Source organism: Stegostoma tigrinum, chromosome 40 (genome assembly GCF_030684315.1).
Source record: "Stegostoma tigrinum isolate sSteTig4 chromosome 40, sSteTig4.hap1, whole genome shotgun sequence".
In the NCBI taxonomy this organism is placed as follows: Eukaryota; Metazoa; Chordata; class Chondrichthyes; order Orectolobiformes; family Stegostomatidae; genus Stegostoma; species Stegostoma tigrinum.
The window spans coordinates 7,692,889-7,717,330 of NC_081393.1; the positions used below are offsets into that span (position 1 = coordinate 7,692,889).

General features: G+C 42.9%; 1 protein-coding gene across 5 annotated transcripts in view; it reads left to right on the forward strand.

Moving 5' to 3' along the window:
* Positions 1 to 24,442, forward strand: part of LOC125448094 (netrin receptor UNC5D-like) — a 487,552-nt gene that overhangs the window by 252,005 nt on the left and 211,105 nt on the right. For 4 of the 5 annotated variants that reach the window (XM_048523119.2, XM_048523121.2, XM_048523123.2 and 1 more), the window contains exon 2: positions 11,601 to 11,816. In XM_048523119.2, coding sequence (XP_048379076.2) covers positions 11,601 to 11,816 — 216 coding nt within the window. The remainder of the gene's footprint in view (positions 1 to 11,600; positions 11,817 to 24,442) is intronic. The other variant, XM_048523122.2, reaches the window with a different exon arrangement.

Sequence of the window (24,442 nt, forward strand, 5' to 3'; positions counted from 1 at the left end):
GTCCTTTCGTACACAGAGCACGGGCCACTTCCCTCATGAGATAACAAGGTGCGGAACTGGATGAACACAGCAGACCAAGCAGCATCAGAGGAGCAGAAAGGCTGACGTTTTAGGCCTGGACCCTTCCTAAGAATTCTCGGCCCAAAACGACAGCCTTCCTGCTCCTCTGATGCTGCCTGGCCTGCTGTGTTCATCCAGCTCTACACCTTTGTTATCTTAGATTCTCCAGCATCTGCAGTTCCTACCACCTCCCTCACGTCTGCATATGGGAATAATAGAAGAGGAGAAAAAAGTCGTGACCTGCCATCTTTCCAATGTATCCCCCTGAGTATCCAGGCTTGTTTGAAATCTTCCAAGTTTATTTGACTTCCAAATGATGTCAATGATGAGTTTCATTTCACTGTAAAAGTTGAAGAAAATCACAACACTATGTTCTTTTCAATCCAAAAAATGTAGATATTTCTAAAAGGACATCAGCCCGTCACTCTATTCTATAGTAATTCATGCAACAACATAGTCTTCATTTTGCAAATGTGGTTGCCATTGCGCTGTGGACAATATTACGACAATAGTCATTGAATAAGTAACCACTTCCATTTAAGGATAACTTGCCATGAATGCCCTTCGTCCTTGATTACTGCCACCCAAAAGCCAGCACCTTTTGATAGAGCAGCAGATTCTTCATGTACAATTGCAAAATAGACAAATTGGCTAAGCTTGTCTATACTAGTGCCACAAACACAGGCCCCAAACCCCACCTCTTCCTCTGTTACATTGATGACAGTATCAGCGCCGCCTCTTGCTCCCCAGAGGAGCTCGAACAGTTCATCCACTTCACCAATACCTTCCACCCCAACCTTCAGTTCACCTGGGCCATCTCCAACACATCCCTCACCTTCCTGGACCTCTCAGTCTCCATCTCAGGTAACCAGCTAGAAACTGATGTCCATTTCAAGCCCACTGACTCCCACAGCTACCTGGAATACACCTCCTCTCACCCACCCTCCTGCAAAAATTCCATCCCCTATTCCCAATTCCTCTGCCTCTGCAGCATCTGCTCCCACGATGAGGCATTCCACTCCCGCACATCCCAGATGCCCAAGTTCTTCAAGGGCCGCAACTTTCCCGCCGCAGTGGTCGAGAACGCCCTTGACCGCGTCTCCCGCATTTCCCACAACACATCCCTCACACCCCGCCCCCGCCACAACCGCCCGAAGAGGAGCCCCTCATTCTCACACACCACCCCACCAACCTCCGGATACAACGCATCATCCTCTGACACGTCCGCTATCTACAATCCGACCCCACCACCCTAGACATTTTTCCATCCCCACCCTTATCTGCCTTCCAGAGAGACCACTCTCTCCGTGACTCCCTTGTTCGCTCCACACTCCCCTCCAACGCCACCACACCCGGCACCTTCCCCTGCAACTGCAGGAAGTGCTACACTTGCCCCCATAACTCCTCCCTCACCCCCATCCCAGGCCCCAAGATGACTTTCCATATTAAGCAGAGTTTCACCTGCACATCTGCCAATGTGGTATTCTGTATCCATTGTACCTGATGTGGCTTCCTCTACATTGGGGAAACCAAGCGGAGGCTTGGAGACCGCTTTGCAGAACACCTCTGCTCGGTTCGCAATAAACAACTGCACCTCCCAGTCGCGAACCATTTTAACTCCCCCTCCCATTCTTTAGACGACATGTCCATCATGGGTCTCCTGCAGTGCCACAATGATGCCACCCGAAGGTTGCAGGAACAGCAACTCATATTCCGCTTGGGAACCCTGCAGCCCAATGGTATCAATGTGGACTTCACCAGTTTCAAAATCTCCCCTTCCCCTACCGCATCCCAAAACCAGCCCAGTTCGTCCCCTCCCCCCACTGCATCACACAACCAGCCCAGCTCATCCCCTCCCCCCACTGCATCCCAAAACCAGCCCAGCCTGTCTCTGCCTCCCTAACCGGTTCTTCCTCTCACCCATCCCTTCCTCCCACCCCAAGCCGCACCTCCATCTCCTACCTACTAACTTCATCCCACCTCCTTGACCTGTCCGTCTTTCCTGGACTGACCTATCCCCTCCCTACCTCCCCACCTGTACACTCCTCTCCACCTATCTTCTTTTCCCTCCATCTTAGGTCTGCCCTCCCCTCTCTCCCTATTTATTCCAGCACCCTCACCCCATCCCCCTCTCTGATGAAGGGTCTAGGTCCAAAACATCTGCTTTTGTGCTCCTGAGATGCTGCTGGGCCTGCTGTGTTCATCCAGCTCCACACTTTGTTATCATGGATTCTCCAGCATCTGCAGTTCCCATTATCTCTGCCACAAACATTTTCCTGGCTGACTGTTGATGCATCACTGATCACTTTAAAATGACACACGTCTGAAATTTGTGCCAGTGGACTGCAATGGAGAAAGGACAATTTTAAAAGCAAGGATTGTGGAAGGATTTGTTGTATCTCTAAAAACTTAGTGCAATTCACTTCTCACGTTTACCCTCTTGAACCAAGCAGCAGTGGCTCAGTGTTGGGCCAGCACCAGGCAATCTGCACAAACTGAGATTCGGTTTGCAACAAGTTGCCGATTAGCTGGAGTTGTGACCAAGTGCGGATGCATGTGGCCGATCAGCCTGACACGTATTTGAATGGATTTTGGATAGGTGACCCGCTCGTGGATGCAAACAATACTGGCAGGAGCCTTCAGGTGCTCTGGAAGGGGAGATGGAATGTCCTATGTCCAGGGAAATACCTCAAGCCTGAGGCAAACAGTTTCTTTTCCCTCACCAGCTGCTGTAAGCTATTGCTTTAACTGGTAACTGAGACTTGACAGGTTAAATGGATTAATCATCTGTGCCTCATACAAAACAGTGCAAAGAACTTGACAAGAAATTGAAGAACAGAAAATCATGTTAAGCGAAAGGATCCTCAAAGTGAACCATGTGAATTGGCGCAATTGAACTGCTTCCCCAGTTGTTCGCACCCACACCTTTCATACCAATGTGAAAGAGAGAGTGAGTGATTTAGTGAGTGAGTGTGTGTGTGAGAGAGAGAGAGAATGTGTGTGTGTGTGTGTGTGTGTGTGTGTGTGTGAGAGAGAGTGTGAGAGAGAGAGAGAGAGTGAGAGAATGAGTGTGTGACAGAGAATGTGTGTGAGAGAGAGTATGTGAATGAGTGAGTGTGTGTTTGTGTGTGTAGGTTGAGGGGGGTGGCGCAGTGATTGGGGGGGATGCGGGGTGGTATAGAATTTGCCTTTAATGAGCACTGTTGACAGACCATAGATTCTATCGACAAGTAATCAGCTATTTATAATAGTGGTTCATCTTAAGTGCAAAAACATATTTTGTTTTGTTAACCTGGAATAAAAACAGAAGTTTCTGGAGAAGTTCAGCAGGTCTGGCAGTTTCGATGAAGAAAAAAAAATTCAGAATTAAAGTTTCTGGTCTGGTCTTTAACTCTGATTTTTTTTCTTCACAGATGCTGACAGACCCACTGAACTTTCCCAACAACTTCTGTTTTTGCTCCTGATGTACAGCATCCACAGTTCTTTAAGCTCTTATCTTGTTAACCTTGGTCTATTTGACATGTAAAGTAATTGTGAATAGCGTATTTTTAACAGTCTGAAACTTCTGTTGTGCTCAGGGCTGTAACGCAAAGATAATTTGATGTACTCTGAAGAAGAGTCCCACACTCTAACCACTCTCAGGATGACTGGAGTTTCTCTTTCTTCTGAGAATTTTCTCTAGATCTAGCTGCTGGGTGTTAGCGACAACATTTTATTTGTGACCTTGACATTTAGACTTGCCTCCAAGCTGAAACATTCTCCACAATTGTCTGACCATTCAAGATCCAAAAGCTTCTCACAGCTTGTCCTTCAGGTCTTCTTTTCTTCTAAAACAATCCAACTCGAATATCACTGCAACCGCGACAATGTTGTTACCGACAGAGATAATAGGAACTGCAGATGCTGGAGAATCTGAGATAACAACTTATAGAGCTAGATGAGGATTCTGCTTGGCCTGCTGTGTTCATCCAGCTCTACACCATGTTACCAACAGAGATTAGTTTTGCCTAGAATCAAATGTGGGGCAGGAAACATCGCTAAAACTCAAAAAGGCAAGGGATGTGTGGGCAAACCTGTTTTTCGCAGGAACTCCAATACAGGTGTTACACTTGCCTTATCATATTTACTCCTCCACAGTCGACCAACACAGATAACTTGGTTTGATGTTGTCTCAACGTGCATTCAAATACAGACAGTGTGCAAACATACAAGATTGAAACTTGAGAAAATTAAAGCAGCACAAATCAGAAGAGGCATGCTGTTTTGAGTAATGATTCCAGAAGGGAACGGCAGCACGTTTAAAAGGCAACCACAGATCAGGTTTGTTCTTTGGCCACAATAAGTTTCTGATGCCTCAAGATTTCTGCTGCTGTATAGCGGCCTGGCAGTCAACCAGCAGATATTCAGCAGTGAATGTGGCTTAATTTAAACATCGTTGAAAAGGTAGCCCTTTACAAAGGGATACAAAAGTCGTCAGGGTTATTTTGCACGAATATTTTAGAATGTCTTGCATACATTGCAACTTTGATGGAATGGCTGATGAAGTTCACAGTCGACATAAAATCTATTTTAAAATCAAACAATTCGTGCAACCATCAGATGTGCATTGAAAAAAATTCTTTGTGCAATCAAGACGTGAATTTGGAGCAAGCATAAGCCATTTAGCCAAGGTCCACCTTACTCAGCTATTCAGTTTGATCGTGCATGATATGTTTGTGTTTTGTTTCTCATACTCCCGTTTTCTGCTGAACAGTTCATTCTCCTACCTACAAGAATCTACCTACCTGCACCTTAAAAATATTTCATGAATTGGCCTTGATTCACTTGAGTCTGAAAGTTCCAAAAGTTGACGACAACTCAAATTTTTTGTCACCTGTCCTAAAAAGGGTGACCGTTAATGTGTCTTTTAAACCAGTGCCTTCTAAATGTGGACTTGTCCTCATGAACCTTTTGAAACATATTTCCTGAACTGTTCAGATTGGTTTCTTTTAAAGAAAATTGTGATATTCATTCATTGTGACAATGTGGAGAATGGCCAGGTATTCTGAATTCCATTTTGTTGATGGTTCTTATCGCAGGTGAGCCTTCTTGCTCTTGGGATGATGCTTCCCATTTATTATACACAGATACATGTTTACAGTCAGCATCCAAGTGGTGCTGGATGAACACAGCAGGCCAAGCAGCATCTCAGGAGCACAAAAGCTAACGTTTTGGGCCTAGACCCTAGGCCTGAAATGTCAGCTTTTGTGCTCCTGAGATGGTGCTTGACCTGCTGTGTTCATCCAGCTTCACACTTTGTTATCTTGGATTCTCCAGCATGTGCGGTTCCCATTATTTCTGATCTCAGCATCCAAGTGGTGTTTTTTTTTGTGTTTTGGTGATAAAGAGATGGTGGTATTTTTGAGCATGTTGATTTAGTCAGCTGCTGAATGGTGGATAAACAAGCCAAGTAAGGCAGAGAATTGGAGAAGAGTATGCATGATGTGAAAATGGCACATTGAAGAGTATGTGCTGGTGTGTCTCTTGTCCACCAATTGTATGACTTGGGAAGATGTGGTAGTGGTGGGCTGCCCATTGACATCGATCATTCTGAAGTCATCAGTTCAAAACCACATCCTGACCATATTCAGACTCAGACATTTTGTTTGGTGCTTCTTTAACAACGTCACTTGTGTCTTTGTCAAGTGAAAAAAACCTACACTAGAAACTAGCGAGTTTTGAGAAGATTTGTAGCTCAGGTTGAGGTTCTGGATGTGAGTTTGCTCGCTGAGCTGGAAGGTTAGTTTTCAGACGTTTCGTCACCATTCTAGGTAACATCATCAGTGAGCCTCCGACGAAGCGCTGGTGTTATGTTCCGCTTTCTATTTATCTAGTTAGGTTTCCTTGGGTTGGTGATGTCATTTCCTGCATTGGTGATGTCATTTCCTGTTCTTTTTCTCAGAGGATGGTAGATTGGCTCCAAGTCAATGTGTTTGTTGATGGAGTCCCGGTTGGAATGCCATGCTTCTAGGAATTCTCGTGCATGTCTCTGTTTGGCTTGTCCTAGGATGGATGTGTTGTCCCAATCAAAGTGGTGTCCTTCCTTATCTGTTTGTAAGGATACGAGTGATAGTGGGTCATGTTGTTTTGTGGCTAGTTGATGTTCATGTATCCTGGTGGCTAGCTTCCTGATGTTACCTAGAATGGTGACGAAACGGCTGAAAACTAACCTTCCAGCTCAGCGAGCAAACTCACATCCTACACTAGAAACCTTCAAATATATAAAGTCAAGGCAAGAATAATTCCAGATATCAAGTGACACCTGCAGAAAAATGAACAGAATTAGCATTTCAAATCTTTTGTCAAATAGGAGCACGTAAGAGGTGTTTTAAGCAAACTGACACAGGCATGGCGGTGGGGTGAGCACTGAAGGAATGGTCTGGATAGGATAACACAGTGTGGAGCTGGAGGATCACTGCAGGCCAGGCAGCATCAGAGGAGCAGGAAAGTTGACATTTCAGGTTGGACCCCTCTTCAGAAAAGACACATTTCTGAAGAAGGGTCCTGACCTGAAATGAGTGATAATGTGGACTTCACCAGCTTCAAAATCTCCCCTTCCTACCCCACATCCCAAAACCAGCCCAGTTCGTCCCCTCCACCCACTACACCACACAACCAGCCCAGCTCTTCCCCTCCACCCACTGCATCCCAAAACGAGTCCAACCTGTCTCTGCCTCCCTAACCTGTTCTTCCTCACCCATCCCTTCCTCCCACCCCAAGCCGCACCTCCATCTCCCACCTACTAACCTCATCCCACCTCCTTGACCTGTCCGTCTTCCTTGGACTGACCTATCCCCTCCCTACCTCCCCACCCATACTCTCCTCTCTACCTATCTTCTTTTCTCTCCCTCTTCGGTCCGCCTCCCCCTCTCTCCCTATTTATTCCAGAACCCTCACCCCATCCCCCTCTCTGATGAAGGGTCTAGGCCCGAAAAGTCAGCTTTTGTGCTCCTGAGATGCTGCTTGGCCTGCTATGTTCATCCAGCTTCACACTTTGTTATCTTGGATTCTCCAGCATTTGCAGTTCCCATTATCACTGATCATATAAGTGCTTGCATTTGCATTTGAGAGAGCAAACCTTTGCTGATTATTCTTGTTTATTTAGTTTCCATATCATACTTTGAAAACTGGGCGAGTTATAATTTAGCTAGGTGGTGAATAAGGGGCAAATTATCCGTCAGACCGAGTGCATCAGTATTTGTATAGGTCCTCAGAATTCTGTCTGTCACTATAGCATGGTCTTTGGTAAGGCATAGATGCTTGCAGAAGTTCATTTCACAAACTGTCAGTCCTCATAGGATACACCCAGTGAGTGCATCACTATTTACAGGGGAGGCCGCTGGCAGTGCATCACTGCGCACTGGCCTAAGGAACACACCAACATTGGTTGAATGGCCCTGGGAGATTCAGTTTTTGTAAAGGACTGACGGGAGCTCTTGACATTTACAGAGCAGAGCAGTGCCTAGATTGAAATTAGTATGTGCCGTACATTTGGATGTCTTGCAACACAGTCTGAACAGCGCTTTATTCCTCAGCTGAGGCACAACAGCATAATCCCTTCAGCTAGACTAAACTTTATTTTAAAGCACTCAACACAGGAGGAATATTTGAGCTATGCCTTTGATCAGCTAACACTAGTTTGTTCCCACTCCATTATTTTTTCTGTGTGATAACTGTGCAATTAAAACTTCACCTCAGCCTCAATCTATCCAATGGATGCCTCCCAGCCAGTAAAAACAGGCTCCTGAACATGATTAGGAGTCACATCTCATTGAATTGAAATGGAGAGGTTGTGCCTTCTGAATAAATAAATTCACTGTCCATCGTATCACAAGCATTTACAAATTCTAATCAGGCGGTCTGTTTTGGGTGTCTGAGAATAAACCAAATTATCACATATAAATACAATAATGCTTTGAACGTTGTAAAAAAAAACCTGAAAGTGCATCGTGGAAATCTCATCAGACTGAGCCACTTGTGGAGAAACTAGAATAGTTGACAACAAAGTTGATTTTCAGTTGTGTTTTAAACAAGAGGACTGTGAGGGATGAGAGGATGATGAATATTCACTGTTTTCATAGCCGGAGGGAAGAGGAGAAATGCTATGGAAAACCATATTCTCTTGTTTCATGCTTACGTTCTGTTTGTTCCAAACATTGACGTGCTTGTTGGATTCAAAATGAGCATGGCTAATCCCATGATTTGAGTTGCCAGAAGCTTCTGAACCCCTGCATTAATTCGACATTCCGGAAAAAAAAAGTGACGAGGATTTGGAGATGAACTACCCACTTACAGCCAGTAAAATGACAGTGAAGACAGCAGTAAATCGAAAAGAGAAAAAGGAGTAAAATTAAACAATACCTTGTTGTTTCATCATTATAAATGGGGAAAGAAAAGCAAAATCAATTTAAATTAACCCCTATTCCCCTTTGTTGGCGACACTACATGTATAACATTAAGCAAAGCATGATTTTGTTTGGTATTTCCTACAATTCAGGCACACACAATGTGTTGTAACAAAAACATTGTCTGAGCAAGAGAAACATTTGCAAATCAGACAGTACTCCCAAAGCCACCAGGGTAACAGGTACTTTGGAACACCATCCATGAAATGCCACTCCAACTCACACGCAATTCTGACTGAGAAATTGAAGATCACAAGACATTGACCCACTTTTGCTCCTTTCAGCCCATCAGGTCACCATTCACTGAAATCGTGGCTCATTTGATAATCCTTCACTCTTGCTAACTAATACGTGGGCATCCCATACTGTTAGTAATACTGAAGTCCCTTCACCAGAGTGTTGTGAATCAAGAGACAGTGCATTACCACCTCCTACTCTAAAGACTACTGGGATTGAGCATCAAAATGCTGGTTGTTCCACACAAACAGCTTAAAGAACTGCCTTGCATCAAAGAGAATCCTTCTGAGCCTCCAATGGTTCAGAAAACTTGCAAGTTTTTATCATGCTCTGCCACTTACTTTATGTAGCTGTGACTTTTACCAAAACTTAGATATCACAAATGTGCTGAGAACATCAAAGTATTCTGCAGTGACATTCACTGCAAAAATGGCATTGGATGTATTGGCAGAAGATTATGAAAATACAGCGTTTTAACAACAGATAGGTCATTTGTCAGAAGCAAATCCTTCAACAGAACTGACAACTGAGTCTTTGCTGTGAACAACCAATGCTGAAATCTTCTCAGAAGTCCTTGAAAAGGAACTTTATTTTAAGCAAGTACCTCATATCTCCAGTATTTGCAGGTTGTGTTCCCTCACACTCTAGCCTGCACATACCTGCTTCAGCACAGACAGGCATTGGTTGATCAACGGCCTTGCCTTCATTCAAAGTAGGCTGATTACCATGGAAAATCAGTCTCTGTCAGCAGGTTTGGGCTCATTTTAACATGTTTAAACAAGTGATCCAAGTGCAGTCGAGTTCTGACAGAGCTGGTGTACAGGACTGCATGGCAGTCTGACAAATAGCATACTAAGCAAAGTTACAAAGGCTTTCTATGCTCCAGGCTGAGCTGAGTGACTAGACTTGACATTGCAACACAGCCGGTGTTTTCCTAGAAATTGAGACACCTTGGCTTTTGTTACTTCAACCAATACAGTGAATAACCCGAACACATTAACTCGGTCAGTCTCGATACATGCAAGCAGAAACTCTTCCCATAAAATCCCAAAAAAAGCATCAAACAGGAATGTCTTGATGGAATGACAAGTGATGAATCACACCATTAAAAGATGTCAATGAATCCAACCATTCTGCTCAACCTCTCATTTAGGGAATTGGATTCTTCTCCCTCACAGAATCGCTGCTGAGTACAGCATGATGGATTCTATATTGCACAATATGTTTCTCCATGGAATTAAATGCCCCATTCACGAAGAGCTGTTGTGCTACCTGGATTTGGATAGATCTGTGATTCAGAGTCAAAGTATTTCATCTTTTTGCAGACTATCAACAATGACTGACACAAGAAAAACCCAGGGATTTTCCACCCAAGTGGTCACGCTGGGTTCAAATTTTTGTACCATTTAACTCATAGTCACTGCGTTGCATACAGGAAGGCCAGGAGATGATGGAATTCTGCATGTAGCGCAGTTTACATGTAGTATACTTAATTCTAAAATGAGGGTCTTAACTCTCACAAAAGAAAACTGGAAGTTATGAGGAGCTAATTATCTCTGTTGCATTTGACAAACACACTCAAGATTTCATGGTTAAGAGTCAATGATGAGAATTTAAACAAAAGCAATAAGGTCTACAACAAATTTACGGTCCAGTGGGGCACAAGTGACTCAAGTCAAGAAAAATGTAAAATCAACCATGTTTAAAGACTTTAAACATTTGCATTAAATGAGAGGAAATGGCTTATAAAGAATGCCAGAAAAGTTCAAGGATTGGGAAGAATTTGGTCCTCCTTTACTGGGTTGAAGGAAACTGATCAAGATATGCGATCTATTTTCATGACAATTAACATTGGTAAGGTACAACTGGTGGATGCTCTGTGTTTATCATTTTTTAAAGTTGTTTTTGATTAAGTTCCGTGCAGGGGATTTGTAAATACATTTTAATGGCATACTTTCCATTTGGAATGCAACAATCAATTGGGAATACATAAACAATTTGGAAATGAGACTCCAATGTCATATTCTCAAATTTGTTGATTGGTTGTAAATTGAAGCTGAGGAGGATATAACGGAGCTCCAAGAGGACTAGGAGAGGCTAAGAGACTGGGCTGGTACATGGTAGAGGTAATATAAGTGTGAGGTTGTTCATTTTAATCAAAAACAGAAATGCAGAATATTTCTTAAAATGGTGCGAGATTTGGAAGTGCAGAAACCCAATGGGATTTTGGAGTCCTTGTTCATGAATCAAACAAGCAAGCATGCAAGTTAAGCAAGCAATAAAGAAGGTTAAAAAAAAGTATGTTGTTCTTCATTTAAGTATTTGAGTACAGGAGTAAAGGCAGCTTGCTGCAGTTGTGTTGAGCCTTGGTCAGACCTTACCTTGGGCTATTGTAGGAAGTACAAAAAGAGAGAGAGGATAAACAAGATGAATCTCTGAAGTAGTGGGATTGTCTTCATGGAGCGATTTCAGAGACTGAAATAGCACCATAGCAATTCAATGAGACCCACTCCGTGCTCTTTCTTCAATTTTTTTTGGTAAACAGCTCATTAACCATTTGCCTTCTGAAAATTATGATTGAATGTGCATCCATAATCACGGAGGCAGCGCATTCCACATCCTAAGCATTCATTAGGAGAAAGAAATAATTTGTCCTCCCGTGAGAGATGGTCTTCCCACTACTGTAAGGTCCAGCTGGGCCATCAAATAATTCAGCAAATCTGTGCTCAAAATGTTGAAACGTTTGTATTGTGATTGTGTAATGTGCAGAATTTGTTGCAGCGAATAAAGTTCAAACAAGTTTTTTTCTTGAAATATCTTTGTGTTCTAACAAAATTTCACCGTTGTCTTCTCACTCAGCAGGGACAGGTAAAGGAGATAGCCAGCCTGAATCCATGCCGTTAGGGACCCTGCCACGCTTCCTAGTTGAACCAGAGGACTCATACATCGTGAAGAGCAACCCCATTAAGCTGCGTTGCAAAGCGATGCCTGCCATGCAGATCTTCTTCAAGTGCAATGGAGACTGGGTCCATCAGAAAGAACACATGCTTGAGGAACGTGTGGATGAGTACACAGGTAATGCAGATTTCTGTGTGTCTCCTGATTTTAGCAGAGATCACATTAGACAGCAGATTTTAATGTTTCAGAATATTTCTTCTTGACCATTTCTCCTTCTCTACTAGAGTTTTCCCTCTCTGCTTATTTCATACTACTCTGCTGCCAGTTAGCACTGCCTACTGGTGCCAACAGCCAATCAACATGGCATTTGACTTCATCCGTAAAAATTTTGTTTTTCATTCAATGTCTCAAGGATCTCTTTGCTCGTGGAACCCTTCTCCATCTTTCCCACCAGTCTTTTATCTTGCTCATTCCTCAGTTCAGTGTCTGGCACCATACTATCCAGCCCTCTTCCTCGTCCACTGTTGAGCTGAAGTGAATTTTCTTTCATTCATGGTATGAGGGCATCGCTGACCAGGCAGCACTTATTGTCCATCCCTAATTGCTGAGAGGGAAGTTCAGAGTCAACCACATTGCTGTAGGTCTGGAGTCACACGTAGGCCAGACCAGGTAAGGATGGCAGTTTCCTTCCCTGAAGGGCATCAGTGAACCAGATGGGTTTTTCCGAAAATTGACAATGGAGTCATGGTCATCATTGGACTGTTAATTCCAGATATTTATTGAATTCAAATTGCACCATTTGCCTTGGCAGGATGTGAACCCAGATCCCCAGAACATTATCTAGGTCTAGCGATATTACCACTAGGCTACTGCCTCCTCCAAATCTCTTTGATCTGCCTGACATCACCCATTTTGACGACCATTCATACCATTGACCACTCTACATCTTGAAGAGACCAGCAGCAGCCTCTTCACTGTATTTTTCCCCCCTGACTCAAATCGAACTGACAGATCCCTCAACTGCTTTAAAGCTGAATAGTGAACAAAGTAAAGCTTCCTCAACACTATCCAAAACAGTCCCAACATGCAGTTAGATGGAGTAAAGCTGCCACTACATCGTCTCTATCAAACACCCTGAGGAAAGGAACAGTACAGGGTTAGATATAGAGTGAAACTCTCTCTAACCTTAGACAGCAAGTAATTGCCTTTCTATACTGTCCCCAAACATTACAAAGGACACTGACAGCATGGGACCAGACACAGAGCAAACTCTCTCTTCACTAACCCCACCAAACACCCACTGGGACAAGGACAAAACAGGGCCCTCAGATGACATTGACTGAGACATTCAGAACCCAAGAAACCTAAAACAAATTTGCATAACAGCGTGAAGCTGGAGGAACACAGCAGGCCAGGCATCATCAGGGGAGCAGGAAAGCTGATGTTTCCAGTCGGGACCCTTCTTCATTTCTGAAGGGTCCTGACCAGAGACATTAGCTATCCTGCTCCTCTGATGCTGCGTGGCCTGCTATGTTGTTCAGCTCCACACTATGTTATCTCTGACTCCAGCATTGGCAGTTCTTATTATTTCTAAAAAAAATTGCATTCTGCCTCACCAGTCAGCTCATTGTTACATCAGTTTGCAAAGTAATGCAAATTTCTGATAACTGTTTGACACTTGTAAAAATGTTCAAAATCTCCAATCTTTCAGTTGTAACCCCATGTTCACACTACATGGGAGCAATAAGTTGCATCTTCAACTGGCCTGGGAAGCAATGAAGAGTCACCCACAGTAATTCAGACATTCTTCTTTGGCCACACAGTAACTTCAATTTAGTCTGGCTCCATCAAAATATACCCAGATCTGCTACATGATGTGCAATGGTGATTTCTTTTGGCAGTGTTCATTTTAGTCCTTTGAATTCATTCCCACATCTAAACTTCATTGCAATTCTACACTTTTGAAACTGGCCTCTCAGCAATTTCTGAGCAGAGGGCACTACATGGAAGAGCTTGTCATAAATCCAGTCTAGTGCGTTTGAACCATTCTATGGAAAGATTTCTTTTAAAAGACAGGTCCTCCGTTATGAAGGTTACCTGCAAAATCTGCAAAGGAATCACATCATTACAAAAAAAGTGTACCAATAAATGGAAAAGTTTCACTTCACTTATTTAAGGGATGGGTTGGAGGAGTATTGAAAGCAAAGTTCTTCAAATTATTACAGTATGAATATCTGATCAGCACAGTTATGAATACATCCAGTGGATTTGCAGCAGCACTTGACGGGCTGGCCTCCTCCTGTGCTGAGAGCTCAGGAAACTGCAGTGCAGAGGAAATCAACTTAAGTTGCTGCTGACAGGAGAGCTTAGAGCATTAAGAAGCAATGTGATGTGCTGAGTGTCAAAAATCTCATTAAAGGGGAACTGGAGGGATGTAAGACTTTTTTTTCATAAATCATGTTTATACTGTGATTGTACGGTGATTGTCACTGGGCTGGATGTGTAATCTGAAGGCATGCTGAGAACTTATGACAACAGCTGAGGAAGTGATATTTTCTTAAGTAAAGATATTCGAAAAATAAAGCCTTCACTGCGGCCAGGAATTAGGCAGTGGAGCCAGCTGGATAGAGATTGATTGGCAAAGTGCAGAGGTGATACTTCTAAAACAATGACCTCATTGAACATTAAACAACAAAAAAATAGATTTTAAGCATGGTTGTAATGGGTGACAATATGAATTGGGATTCAAGAGTTTTGGATAGTCTTTCTTTTGTGGAGGAGAGAAAATGGGAAGCCAGATGGAGGGGCATGAGCACACAGTCAAGTCTGGAATGAAATGGATTAGCATTTCAAAAGGTAGATGCATAAGGATAGGACAGAGTCAGGTGTTCTTACAAACTTGGAAATAAGTTGTTTTAGACTGAAATGATAACGGCAAGTTTCCCTTGTCACACCAATGTTTGTGAAGAGTCTAGGTGGAGTCAGGGTCTAGGGGCAAAATGACAATGACTTTGGCCATGCCAATATTTAGTAGGATAGTAATGCCAGCTCATCCACTATTGGACGTCAGCCAATATAAATGTACTCAAAAAGAAAAACCAAACGGGAGCAGTGGAAGAATTAGGAGGTGTTGATCGGTTTAGTAAGTGGGCAAAAAAGTGGCAAATGAAGTATAATGTGGGAAATCGTGAAGCTGTTCATTTTGAAGGGAGAAAAAAGTTAAAGTTAAATGGAGAAAATCTGCAGAAAGCTGCAACAGAAAAGAAGGACTTTAGATTACTTGTGCACAAAACAAATCTAGCGCATTAGTGGAGCTTTTCATCAGGAAGATAAAAGTTTCAAGGGGGCTGGAATATAAGCATCAGGACATTTTACTGCAAATGGCTAGGTGCTGATGAGACCACATTTGGAGTTCTCAGATCTGTTATAGTCCCTTTATTGAAGATAAGGTATATTTACTGAGAAGCAATTCAAAAAAAAGTTCACTTAGATGGAGGAATTATCTTATGCACAAAGGCTAAACAGCTTAGGACTTGATCCATCGAGTTTACAAAAATGGGAGGTGATCTCATTGAAAGAGAGGATTCTGAAGGGGCTTAACATGGCAAATGAGACGATGTTTCTCCTCATAGGAGCCTAGGAGCAGAGGGCAGTCTCAGAATAAAAGGCGTGCCAATATAAGATTGAGATGAGGAAGAATTTCTTCTGTGAATGTTGAGTGTCTTTGGAATTCCTTGCCACACAGAGAGCTGTGGTTGCAGAGTCCTTGATCATGTGCGAGGCTGAGACAGACAGATGCTTGATCGGCTGTTGAGTGGGGAGAAAAGTTGACACAAGGAGACTGAGATCAGCCATGATCCTTCTGGATGGGGCAGCACGGTCAAGGGGCTGAATGACCCACTCCTGTTCCTCTTTCTTATTTATATTCTTATTGTTGAATTTGGGTTAGGTGAATTCTCATCAGCTTGAAGAAGGACAACAAGGCTGATTTGTGTACTACTAGAATAGGTGTGTGCACAATTGGAAGGGACAATGGCCTAGTAGCCTTTTATCGCTAGATTGTTAACTCTGAATCTCAGCAAGACCCGGGTTTGAATCCTGCCACGGCGGATGATGGAATTTGAATTCATTAAGAAAAGAAAAATCTGGAATTAAGAAATCTACTCATGACCATGAAATCATTGTCAATTGTCAGGGAAAAACCTATAAGGGTTACTGATGTCCTTCAACAATGAAATCTGCCATCCTTACCTGATCTGGCCTAGATGCGAACCCAGACCCACAGTAAAGTGGCTGACTGTAAACTGCCCACTGAAGTGGCCTAGCAAGCCACTCAGTTCAAGGGTTGGGCAATAAATGCTGGCTAGCACATCCCACAATTGATTAACACAAAAAAATCTTGCTTTTGCAAACGGGAGAGCATGGCAGCAGTCAAAAACAGAAATGGTCACAAGTCCTGGTTTTCTATTACTAACCTTGGAATTCAAATACAATACATCACAGCTTTTTGGGAAGTAGACAAGATGTGGAAAGCTAATTGTGGGTACATGACAAAAGAATAAGTCAGGTATGTTGTAATGTAACATGACCATGATGGGGTCAAAGCAGAGAAAGACAACTAAGATGGTGACGTGGAAAGGCAGAGGAGGAGGGGGAGGAGGAGATGAGCCAAAGGTGAACAATGAAATAGTCCATGTGATACTGTTCTTGCATCCAGTGTTTAATGGTGATGATGCAAAGTTGTGTACATTCATAAAAGATGAAACGCATTCATAACCAAAGAATGAATTTGATTCTGAACTTACTCGTGCAAGGCAATGATGCACTAGCCTGAATGAAGGGATCTTGCCTGAGGATCTTTTACATCCAACCACTGCAAAACTAGTGTACAAAACAGACATATTTTGAGTTGTAAGACTTGACAGAATCTCCAGAGTAATGGTGATAGCTTTTGATGCAAGTTCCAAAATATTTTTCAAACCTCTGCCAAAAAATGTGCACAGTAACTGCTGATGGGTATTTTGAATCATCGATACCTGGGGAGTGGTAAAGCTGGCATTTCAAAGTTGTGTTCAAACCATAAAAGTGTTACATTCGTCTGAAAGTAGAACTTTGCATTCAAAATTGTAATCTCTCTGTCCCAGCTTGTTCTGTTTCCCCAATGGTGTATACACACACACACACACAAATAGAAACATACACTGGCTGAATATAATTCATGCTAATTTTATGAAGGAGATTGTTTTCTTTTAGCTTAGAAATGAAGATGGTTTTTATTTCACCACACCTCATTTTTCAGCAATGTTACAAATGACTTTGTGAACAGTGACCCAACTAGCAACATTATACCAACTGCATTACCAATTTCAGGAAATCAGTTCCTAGCCAGTAACATCTCACAAAAGGTTCTTAAACTGAGGGAGATAGTAGGAACTGCTGATGCTAGAGAATCTGAGACAACAAGGTGTAGAGCTGGATGAACACAGCAGGCCAAGCAGCATCATAAGAGCAGGAAAACTGACATTTCAGGTCTAGACCCTTCTTCAGAAATTGTTTTTACTGAAGAAGGGTCCAGACCCCAAAACGTCAGCTTTCCTGCTCCTCTGATACTACTTAGCCTGCTGTGTTCATCCAGCTCTACACCCTGTTGTCTCTTAAACCGAGAGTCCTGTGTTGTAAAGTCTTTACACTGGTGCTTCCAATTGAGAGAGGTTTGTTGGAGAGGACATTGTTCCTCTTTAAATATTGCCATGGGATCCCAATTACCTAACTAACTGGGCAGGCTAGTCTGTCGAATTTGCCATTTAATTGCAAAGCCAGCTAACCATATAGAATGCCTCTAGTACTTCACTGGAGTGTCAGGGCAAATCGTCAGTTCCTAGAATTGTGCAGCACAGAAGAAGGCCAATTAGCCCATTACTGAAACAATGTCATAAATTTGCTTCATTGATTTGCAGTGGTTTCCAAATGTAGAAAGCTTTCACCCGATTGCATCTGTAGCTGACATGTATAACTGTATCATGCCGGTCTAATTCAGCTCAGGCTGCTCTCACCTACTTCCAAACTTATCAATATAAAGTGCACGAGAAAGATTTAGTTGTCGTGAATTCCTTTTCCGCCTCACACTTATCCCCTTTATCTACCAGCCCTTTATTCTTGGCCTCTTCCTACTTCCCAATCGCCATGCTGCATTTCAGCAAGACCATCTGAAGGGACAGAGTTAGTTTTAAGATATATGCTAACAGCCACTTCTTCTTCTCACCGCCAATCTTAACTCCATGGTTTGTCACAGTGCTTGATTAACATTGAGTACTGGAGCAGGAGAAAAAAATTTTCCTTCAATTAAATACTGGAAAAGGTTGCACAGTGGGAAGGCTCTGTAAAGGAATCCATTTGATTGCTGCTCTTTCAAGCACTAAGCTATTGGTTAAGGCTAAAATGAGATCACTGAAGAAGTTTACATGTTTAAAATGGCCTTCTACATTGGAGACAGGTTGGTGGTCGATTGATTTACTGCCACTACATTTCTAGCATCTCACCTCCTCTGCTACACTGGTCTACAACTATTGAATTGAACTACCCTTATGACCTTGTCCAGAGACAAAAATAATTATGTAGCCTGCAGTTGCTTTCAGGCTGAAGCATTTTTTTTCCAGTTGCATGTTAAAGGATTATCAATGTTTGAAATTTTCAGTCTTGCGTTTGATGATCTAATTTGAAATCTTATTGCCTTTTAAGCACTCCACAGTAAGCAATATTTTTAACAACATTATCATGTCTGCAGTAGATTAGACAAAGATTCTTCGTATGAATGATGGCTTGTAAATATTTATCTTTTTGCCAAGGAATGTAAAAAACAGCAGTAGAGGAATAGATTCCCTGACAGCTGATGAGCAGAGCTCCTGTCAGGATTGAGCATTAATCTGATATCTGTCCAGGATGCAGGTCAGATGGGCTTGAAAATCCAATGCCAACATTCACCCAACACCAGCAGAGATCAGCTGATCACTTGCATTAGGCTGAAGAAATCACACTCACAGGGCTGCTTGGGAAAAACATACTGGGGTTTGGGACTGAAATCCAGAAGCTGGCACACAAATGGGCTGAATTCCCTCCTGCGCTGCCTGAATCCATGATCATTCATCTCATTTGATGTCAGAAAGACTCTGTGCGCAAATTAACTGATGCACTTGCTCATCAAACAATTGTCAAAATGTGATGTTCAAACCCTTTGGGACATACTGAGAACATGAAGTCACTGCATTAATACAAAATCTCACTTCATTTAAAAAGACTTCCAATTAATCTTAGTTTTAAGCCATCAACTTGTCAGAAGCTTGCGGTAGCTCTTGATATTTTTGCCCAGAGAACTTTTTGTTACCAGAAGCAATAAGTGGAGATCAGAGCACATGCAATGTGTGCCAGTTTCTCCGATGACATCAGCAGCCTTTTTCTTCCCTTAGCTTCATTGGTGCCTCTGGTCATTTTTAAAAAATAAAATATTCACTTAAAATATTCAGAAAACAAATTACAAAAGCTTTGTTCCACTTGAAAGTTCATTGGTCTGCATGTGTAAGATGAACCCGACACCCCGACACGTCAAACTGCAGCAAGTGACAACTTGTCAGAAATTCTTTTTTAAGCAGCAAAATGTAAGCCGTAGTCCTTGAAGCTGAAACAGAAGTTTGAGGGAGAGGCAGAGATACAGCAGGGGTTGAATATTACTAAAGTTTGAACCTGCCAGGACAAGTTGAGAAGACTTTTCAAAGAGCATGTGGGATCCTTTGATTTATTCAATGCAATGAGAACAATAATCAAGAAGTTGAAGTTGAGATGATCTTGAAAAGTGTCAGTAAGTTCATAAAGTCATACAGCATGGAAACAGATCTTTCAGTCCAATTTGTCCGTACCAACCAGACAGACTTTGCAATCTGACATAGTCCCATTTGCCAGCATTTGGCCCTTCTAAACCCTTCTTATTCAGTTACCCATCCAGATACCTTTAAAATGCTGTGATTGCACCTAACTCCTCTGACAGCACATTCCACACCACAGACACAGACACAGACAACAGACACCCTTGAGTGAAAAAATTGCCTTGTACATCTTCGCTCTCTCACCTTAAACCTATGCCCTCTAGTTTTGGACTCCACTGTGAAAAAGACCTTGGCTATTCACCCTATCTGTTCCCGTCATGATTTTATACACCTATATTAAAAAGGTCCAGCCCTCAAGCCTTTGACACTTAATTTATTCCCCCAATAACTCAAAACCTCCGCCAGCAGCAACACCCTTGGAAATCTTTTCTGCAGCCTTTGTGTAAAGGGCAATCAGAATTGTGAACGGGAACACCTTCTCCCATGGAGAAAATAGCAGTTTAGGAAGAAGGAAGAATGTTAGAGCAATAGCAAGTGGGCCAGCATCAGAAGTGGGCACACCTGCCAAGGGCTCAGACGAACATTCTAGCAAACTGATCATGGATGAGAGTCCACTGTGCAACACTGTCGGTGCAGAATGCTCCCCAGGGGAAGGGGTGACCACTGATCTTTGTACGGTGGTACAGGACGAACTGAGATCACTATCCAGTCCGGTCATGTAGACAGTAAAGATGTTGAACAGTGAAAAAGACTTAGAAAGAAACAATAGTTAAGCCATGCTGTTGTGATGAGGTGGGGGGAAGAAAGGGGAACGGCTGGAGAAATGGTGCAAGGATTCAGGTAGCCGTGAGGGAGGGAGGGAGGGTTTTTTCTTATGGACCCTGGTCATAGAGCCCAGGAGAAGCTGATGTTAAGGTCCCTGGGGGTGGGGGGAACACCTGGAGGTGGAGGAGGGGAAGGGGCAGCTGCAGCTGGGCCGAGTGAGGCCAGGTGTGAGTGAGTGTGAGCAGGTGTGCGAAGGTTCCGCCCCTCACAGCTGCTGCTGCTCCCACGTTGAGTGGGAGGGGGACACCAGGCTCTGGGACAGATCCTGCTGCTGCTGCTGCTGAGGGGGGAGGAAGCTCTCTGCAAAATGTGTGAGTTCTCTTTTCCTTCTGCTTTATTTTTCCCCAATTGAAACATTCCCTCCGCCCGGGCCAGTCATTCCCAAAGAACCCACCCCCCAACCCAAATATAAAACTATCGTCCTCCCCCCTGAGGCTATGGTCCTGGGCTCGACCCAGTCCCGCAACATTTAACACCCAGAGTCACCTTGACACTGCCTGATGTTCTGGTGCATTCTGTACCACCCCATGTGCCTTTCTGAAATGTGATACATTTTGAGTGGGCTTTAGTTGCTGGCTTTGTGCACCAGACTTCACAAATGCTTTACTGACTTGTTTATTAATGAGAGTGGAAACCTCAATCTTTTGTATTCACGTGTTGACAAATCTTGTGCAGTTGCAAGCGTAGAGCGTCAATGGTAGGTGGACATGTTGAGAATCGACTTTGAGACGTGATGGTATCAGGGTCAAACTGAACCAGAAGCAATGTATTCACTTGGACAGTCATGAATCTTGAGTCCTCAAGCCTGGCTAACTGAATAGCTCCCTGGTTAAATTATGTTGAAGACCGAGAAAGATTTCCAGGCACCATAAAAGAGGAAAGAACAAGAGCGGGCAGGCACGTGAAATTTGAGGCCCCACGTAGAATCCCTGTAGTGGAGGTAGTGCAGCCTTAATGGGGGTGAATGGCCTCTAACCAGCCAAAGAGCATCCACCCTATCCCTGTAACCCCCTGTTAGCCTCCACTCTATTGTGCAATGTAGCATGGCCAACCTACCTGACCTACACACCTTGTGGACTGATTGCAGCACCTGGAGGAAAGCTACACAGATGTGCAAAGAACATGCAAACTCCATACAGAAAAACACTTGGTGCTGAGGCAGCAGTGCTAACCACTGAGCCACCGTACTGCTCCCATTGCCCATGGTCGTTGCATCGTGTGTGACGAATGAATTACTGTCCTTACTTCCTGTGTTTTTTGTATGGACACGTTGACTGAGGCTGATTTTCATCCTGGTTTATTTTTATTTAAAGAACTATCAGTTAATTGTACAGTGACTAAAGTTTAGTGGACTTGGGGTGGGGGGTGGAGGAAGAAAAAAAAAATGTGCAAGAACCTCAGAACTGTCATCCGTTCAAGCAGGAACCAAAACCAAAACATCAAATAATCTATTCTTGTTATGTTGTTACAAACCGAAAGAACTGCGGATGCTGGTCCTGGCAGCATCTGTGAAGGCAAAAAAATAGTTAATGTTTCGGGTCTAGTGACTGAGGAAGGGGCACCCGACATGAAACGTTAAATCTGTTTTTTTTTCCTTCACGGATGCTGCCGGGGCCTGCTGGAGATTTTCCAGCAACTTCATTTTTGTTCTTGTTACGTTTTTGATGTTTAATTATTGGTCAGGGCATTGACAAATAAGCAGGCATTTCTTTCAAAAAAAAGAATATGGTGTAGTGTAAATGGTGTGTTCCCCAGTTTAATACCTCATCTAAAAGATAGCACCTCCCAATGATACAACATACCCTCTGTCAAACTTATTTGGGAGATAGGAATTCAAAACGAGACTTTGGCTCTGTGGGTAGCACACTTCTTTCTTAGATGACAGTGAATTGCCAACCTTTGCAGTAACAGTAAGCATAATTCCTTCTTAGATACTGCCAGCTGTTTTGCCCTGTAATTCCAGTCATACTGAAAAGATTGAAATAAACCAGTACAAGTTCGCAAGCATTCTATGGATAACCGAAGGTAAATTTTACTGTGATCCCTCTCCTCATTACAGAATTTAACTTCCATTTGCTAGCTTGATTCTTATTTATCTACCTTGGTAAGAAGTCACTGAAGTGGGGATTTTGAAATTTTATTTACTCAGTTCTATCTTGGTGTCAGAGATAACACAGTGTGGAGCTGGAGGAACACAGCAGGCCAGGCAGCATCAGAGGAGCAGGAAAGCTGATGTTTTGGGTCAGAACCCTTCTTCAGAATTCTGATTTTTCCGAAAAAGGGTCCTGATCTGAAATGTCAGCTTTCCTGCTCCTCTGATGCTGCCTAGCCTGCTGTGTTCATCCAGCTTCGCACTGTTATCCCTGACTCTGCATCTGCAGTTCTTGCTATCTCTATCTTGGTGTCATTTGTTTGATGAACTATTGATTCTTGTTATAAACAAAAGTTTGTGAATGGAGTTGGACATTTAATCTCCAAGGAGGAAAGGAGAGGAGCTAACTGTTCCTGAATCCTTCATAGCTACTTCCTTTGCTCTTGGCCTTCCAACCCTATATATGCCTTAGCAATAAAAAAGAAACTGCACATGCTGGAATCCAAGGTAGAGAAACAAGAGGGTGGGAGAACACAGCAAGCCAGGCAGCATCTTGAGGGAGACAGATAACTTCTTCAAAGTGGCCATCCTGACGAAGGGTTATACTTGAACCATTGACTGTTCCTTTTCTTCAAATCCTGCCTGGCCAGTTGTGTTCCCCCAGCCTCCTAGTCATCCATCCTATATATGCCTTATTTGAAACATCCTTAAAAATACCAGACACTCTTAATTGCAAAGAAAAAAAAAACTTTCCATTCCTGATTAAAATGACTTAGATTTTTTCCTTTGTTCCTGAAATTTTATTTCTTTAGTAAATGTCACTGCCATGCCCTTTTGCATACTCATTATCTTAAAAGCACTCGTATCGCTGAAGTCCCAGCCTATCCTGCCAAATCCAACTATGTGGTGGATAACCTCTATGTAATGGGTAGACTTCTCAAGCACGTCAAGAAAAGAGTGAGCTCATTGATGGTTACATTTCAAAAGCTGCATTCCAGTGCAAGATGGAGCCTATTAAGTGGAAAAGAAATTTATATGTCAAGCTGCAGATTTACAGACAGACATAATCACAATAGGTGAAAGCAAATATTACTGGGTTAGGAGGACAAGTTGCTTCATTACAGACAGGATTCTAATTAAGATGGTTTTGGGTTCAGAGAAAGCTCGGCCAATGACTCATTGCAGCACACATGGTGATTTGGGGAGTTATACACTGGACTCCTCTCTGTGTGGTTGCTGACTTCATTAGTTCTGTTAACTACAGTTTGCATTTCAGGTGCAAGTAGCAGTTTCATGCTACTACTATGCATGGGCATCACAAGCAGTGTTTGCCATTGACAGAAAGGCCAAGACAACCTCTCTCACACAAATTAGTCAGATGACTCAAATTTCGGCAACTGTCATGCCATCTATGGCAACGATATGCCCTGAAAACTGGTGCATCAGATCAAATCACTTGTCCTTTCAAGTGTTACCAGCAGGCAAACACTGACCTTAATCAAACACTTTGCATTGCAAAACCCTAAACAGTCTTCAGTGTAGTGTGATCTTACAATTGGACAAGATCTATTACACAATACAAAGCACACTAAGAAATGGTAATGACAACCAATAGTTAAAGACTTGAGATATAGAAATTGCAGACGCTGAAGAATCTGAGACAACAAGGTGTAGAGCTGGATGAACGCAGCAGGCCAAGCAGCATCACAGGAGCAGGAAAGCTGGTGTTTGTCTAGGCCCAAAATGTCAGCCTTCCTGCAGTTAAAGATGTGAGCCAGTTTTGCAATAGCACCCTGAAGTTCAAATGATCTAGCTTAACACAAAGAGGCTCTGTTCTTTGCAGACAGAAAGGATATGTGAACATTGCAGCAGTATTAACTTACACTAGATAATCAACCATTCTATGGTTGATTACTCAGGTCACTGTCTTGCCCAGTCAGTCAATTTTCTTTGTTTAAAGATCTAAAACAGAACTCAGCCATGAACTCAGTTATCTGATCTCTCAGCAA